At 39.2% G+C, this 4,929-nt stretch overlaps 1 protein-coding gene across 1 annotated transcript in view; it reads left to right on the top strand.

Annotated features, from left to right (window-relative positions):
- Window positions 1-384: 384 nt before the first annotated feature.
- ZNF214 (zinc finger protein 214) overlaps window positions 385-4,929 on the top strand; it is a 23,523-nt gene continuing 18,978 nt past the window's right edge. The window contains exons 1-3 of the mRNA XM_008585792.1: window positions 385-530; window positions 915-978; window positions 2,088-2,176. Of these exons, the coding sequence (XP_008584014.1) occupies window positions 962-978; window positions 2,088-2,176 (106 nt within the window). The 5' untranslated portion in view covers window positions 385-530; window positions 915-961. The remainder of the gene's footprint in view (window positions 531-914; window positions 979-2,087; window positions 2,177-4,929) is intronic.

Below are 4,929 nucleotides of genomic sequence, written 5' to 3' on the forward strand. Positions count from 1 at the left end.
TTCCGCAGTCGCAGGCTGTGAGGGTCCCACAATTTTCCGAAGCCGACCGCTCCATATCCCTGAATCCGGGGCCCTAAAAGCACCTAGAGTGATCCTACTTTATTGGTGTCGGGGTTGCTTCGCCACGTCCTCCTCCCAGCTACTGTGTGCAGCGCCCTCCCGCGCGGAAATGCCCGCGGCTAAGCGTCGGGCTCCGACTCGCTCTTTCTGGCCAATCAGGAGCCGCGTACTTCTGCGCGCTCCTCTCCCGCCCTGCCCCTTTCCGTTTCCATGGAAACGCTGAGAGTGTCTACTCCAAGGCCCGGGACTTCCGTTTCGGTCTAGACGGGCTGAGGCCATTGTTTGTGTGGCTCAAGCGTTTTGGCCGGTCCTCTTCAGAGGCTCCGTAAGTGACGCGGACTCTCGAGAAGGCAGAGCCAAAAGCGGACTAGGGCAGGAGGAGCTGTGGCTGAAGGCAGAGTGGCAGAAAAGCCGAGGGTCAGGAGCCGAGAAGCGACTCTGGCTTACAGGTCCCGAAAACACCCTTGTAGGTGGGTCCTTCGTAGCTGCCCTACCACGTTAAGACCGAATAAAGGGAAGAAGAGAGGAAGGCAGAGGCAGCTTGGGCCCTGGAGTCGGGGTGCTCGGCCTTGTGAGGTGTTGGGGTGGAGCTCGGGCCAGGGATCTGGATGCGCAACCGAGGCTGAGCGCGTCTTGGGTGCTGGAGCAGAGGCCGCGCCGATCTGTGGCCCTGAGACCGGGAGATCCCGCTCCCTGTGAACCATGCGTACGTCTGAATCCGGTGCTCACACTCGGGCAGCCCGGGGTGCATTGGGGCAGCCCAAACCTGTCCTGCTCTTGAGGCATGCATGACTCGTTTTTCTTTCTAGAAAAAGAGGGCTGGTTCTTAACCAATTGCTTGTCATTTTTCACAGGGACCCACTTTGTGATCAGCAAGGAAGGGCAGGGGTGGCAAAGGCTCATGCCCCCATTTTACAGGTAAGGAAATCGAGGCCTTGGGAGGACTAGAAGTTTGGTCCTTTTAAAAGTTCTACAAGTGGTTGATGGCACAGTTGAGACTATGATCAGGTCTTGGGAGCCCTACATCTGGTATCCTTCGCCCAGGCTCCAGGTATCTCTCTGAAAGTAAAACCAATGTTTGTGCGTAACAAATAGGGAAGGGCAATAGAACTATTTTCTCCTTAAGTTGATTGAACAAAATAAGAAAAATACTTTAAGAATAGAAGGGAATTATTTAAGTGCTCTTATTCCTATTATTTTTATTATTGTTGTTAATAATAAACTATACAAATAAACTATGTAATAATAAGTGTAATTAATAAGATAAAGCCTTGAGGTTCAGAGAGTTGAATTCATAGAGAGGATCTGCATCCCTGGAGGGACTAAAAAGTGAAATCAAACTTTGTGGTTTTAATGTCCAAACTAGAGTTGTATCCTTTGAAGTTTCTAGAGGGTCAGAAATAAGTTCCAAAGTACCGGTGCTCTTAGCTCTCCTTTCTGATTGTTAAAAAGGAAGAGGAATATTCTTGGGATCTTTTTGACTTCTTTCTAGGAGATTTGGGGATCATACTCGGTTAGTATGTGGGGATTTTAGTGAGTTTGGGAATTTAAAGTCATGCCCAGATTTTTGATTTTTGTTTGTTTTTTCATTTTATACCCCATCCTATTGGCAAGAATTTAAAAGTGTGACAATATTGGAGAGGATGTGGATCAACAAGATATTTCATGTATTGCAAGAGGAGTATAAACTGTTACAAACAGATTGCAGAACAGTTTGACATTATCTTATAAAGATGAATATTGCCAGCAATTCCACTCTTAACCAAATACTCCAGATATCTTATAAAGATGAATATTGCCAGCAATTCCACTCTTAACCAAATACTCCAGAGAAATTTTTGCCTATGTACATCAGAAGATATGTCCAAGAATGTTCATTAGCACCGTTTCAATAGGAAAAAAAATCTGATAATAACCCAATTGTATATTACCCAGAGAACTGATAAATGCATTTATATTTATACAATAGGATATTACACAGCATTCAGTCATGCCCAGTTTTTCATTCCTTCTTTCTTCTCCCTCAGCTCAGCCATCTCAACAATCCACCCTTCCGCAAAAGAAGAGCACAAAGGAGGAAGGCATGTACACTGTTTTCCTCATAGTGTGACTCCAGGTGAGTAGGATCATTTTTTCTCATTTATGAAATGCCCCTGAATTCTCCATGGGCAGTGGGGGTAGTGGAAGTGGCAATGAGGATGAATGTATCAGATTATATAAAAAATGTTCCTCACTTGCCTGAAAGGCTTCCAGGCTTCCTACGCAGCATGCCTCTCTGCCTCCCACCCAGTCGCAGTGTCTCTTCCCAACATTTATTCACTCAGTCACTCACTCAAGTCTACTATTATAATTTGTAGTGTTCTTGGTGCTCTCAGATAAAAAAGTATAAGAATGTCTTAATACTGGGGTATAAAACATATGAGGTTATAATAATTAATGAAGTTATCCACATTAAACTGTGCCAGAATGAGTGGTACTTAAAACACAGCAACAAGAACTCAGATTTGAACCATCATTATAAATAGGAAGATAAAATTCTGGACAGGAAAACCATTTAATCTCAGAATTGGAAGAGACGAATAAGGAAACTGCTAGTTGCAGGGGAGTGTAGGTATGAATGTATAAAGTGAAACTACATTGTGTAGGGCTATTAATGCTTAATTTGTTATTTATTCTTGTGTACCACTCAGAGTCCCCTTCACATCAGCCAGAGGCAGTCATTATTGACATTTGGGTATATTTACTTATACTTTTTTATCTTATACTTAATGTACATACATACTTATTAATCCATATAAACATTAATGTATATGTGTACATGTACAAACACATGTACAAATATATGCACATAGGTTTATCTAAGATACATGTATATATAAATATATGTAAAAAAATTTGAATCATGATAAATAGGTTCCATTAGGGTAGGGAATGTTCCCAATATATAGAACTGTACTTGCATATAGTAAGCACTTAGTAAATATTTGTTGAATGAACGTATGTCTGTTATTTGTGTAATTTTTTTCTTTTAACATAAGGAGCATTTTTCTGAGCATTTTTTGATAGCATGAATTTTAATGACTATATAGTGTTCCATTCTAGGTATGTACTGTGTTTTATTTAAATTCTCTTTTATTGGGGAATATTAAGTATTTCCCAATATTTTGCTGTTATAAAATAAACATCTAATAAGTATTCTTTTTTTTTTTTTTTTTTTTTTATTTTTTTTTTTTTTTTTTTTTTTTTTTTATTTTTTTTTTTTTTTTTTTTTGTCCTTTTGAGACCGGCTGCACCGTGCTCAGCCAGTGAGTGCTGTGAGCGCACCGGTCATCCCTATATAGGATCCGAACCTGCGGCGGGAGCGCTGCTGTGCTCCCAGTGCCGCACTCTCCCAAGTGCGCCACAGGCTTGGCCCTCTAATAAGTATTCTTATACATAATTTATTAAGTATATGTATTATCTTCTCTAGATATTACTCTGCAAAATAGGAAAACAGTCAAAAGATATAAACATGTTTTAGGCTTTTGAAAAACTTAAGTTCTTTTTTAGAAATATCACATAAACTCCTACAGTTATTTGATGAAAGATCCTATTTTGCTGAACCTTTACCAGCATTACTATATTTTAAAGTTTTGCCTCGATTTGCATCCCTTTATTCTTTAGTTGAGTTGGTTTTTTTTTTTTTTTTTTNAAAATGTTCCTCACTTGCCTGAAAGGCTTCCAGGCTTCCTACGCAGCATGCCTCTCTGCCTCCCACCCAGTCGCAGTGTCTCTTCCCAACATTTATTCACTCAGTCACTCACTCAAGTCTACTATTATAATTTGTAGTGTTCTTGGTGCTCTCAGATAAAAAAGTATAAGAATGTCTTAATACTGGGGTATAAAACATATGAGGTTATAATAATTAATGAAGTTATCCACATTAAACTGTGCCAGAATGAGTGGTACTTAAAACACAGCAACAAGAACTCAGATTTGAACCATCATTATAAATAGGAAGATAAAATTCTGGACAGGAAAACCATTTAATCTCAGAATTGGAAGAGACGAATAAGGAAACTGCTAGTTGCAGGGGAGTGTAGGTATGAATGTATAAAGTGAAACTACATTGTGGAGGGCTATTAATGCTTAATTTGTTATTTATTCTTGTGTACCACTCAGAGTCCCCTTCACATCAGCCGGAGGCAGTCATTATTGACATTTGGGTATATTTACTTATACTTTTTTATCTTATATTTAATGTACATACATACTTATTAATCCATATAAACATTAATGTATATGTGTACATGTACAAACACATGTACAAATATATGCACATAGGTTTATCTAAGATACATGTATATATAAATATATGTAAAAAAATTTGAATCATGATAAATAGGTTCCATTAGGGTAGGGAATGTTCCCAATATATAGAACTGTATTTTTTTTTTTTTTTGTCCTTTTGAGACCGGCTGCACCGTGCTCAGCCAGTGAGTGCTGTGAGCGCACCGGTCATCCCTATATAGGATCCGAACCTGCGGCGGGAGCGCTGCTGTGCTCCCAGTGCCGCACTCTCCCAAGTGCGCCACAGGCTTGGCCCTCTAATAAGTATTCTTATACATAATTTATTAAGTATATGTATTATCTTCTCTAGATATTACTCTGCAAAATAGGAAAACAGTCAAAAGATATAAACATGTTTTAGGCTTTTGAAAAACTTAAGTTCTTTTTTAGAAATATCACATAAACTCCTACAGTTATTTGATGAAAGATCCTATTTTGCTGAACCTTTACCAGCATTACTATATTTTAAAAATTTGCCTCGATTTGCATCCCTTTATTCTTTAGTTGAGTTGGTTCTTTTTTTTTTTTTTTTTTTTTTTT

This window comes from Galeopterus variegatus, unplaced genomic scaffold (genome assembly GCF_000696425.1).
Source record: "Galeopterus variegatus unplaced genomic scaffold, G_variegatus-3.0.2 Scaffold3716, whole genome shotgun sequence".
In the NCBI taxonomy this organism is placed as follows: Eukaryota; Metazoa; Chordata; class Mammalia; order Dermoptera; family Cynocephalidae; genus Galeopterus; species Galeopterus variegatus.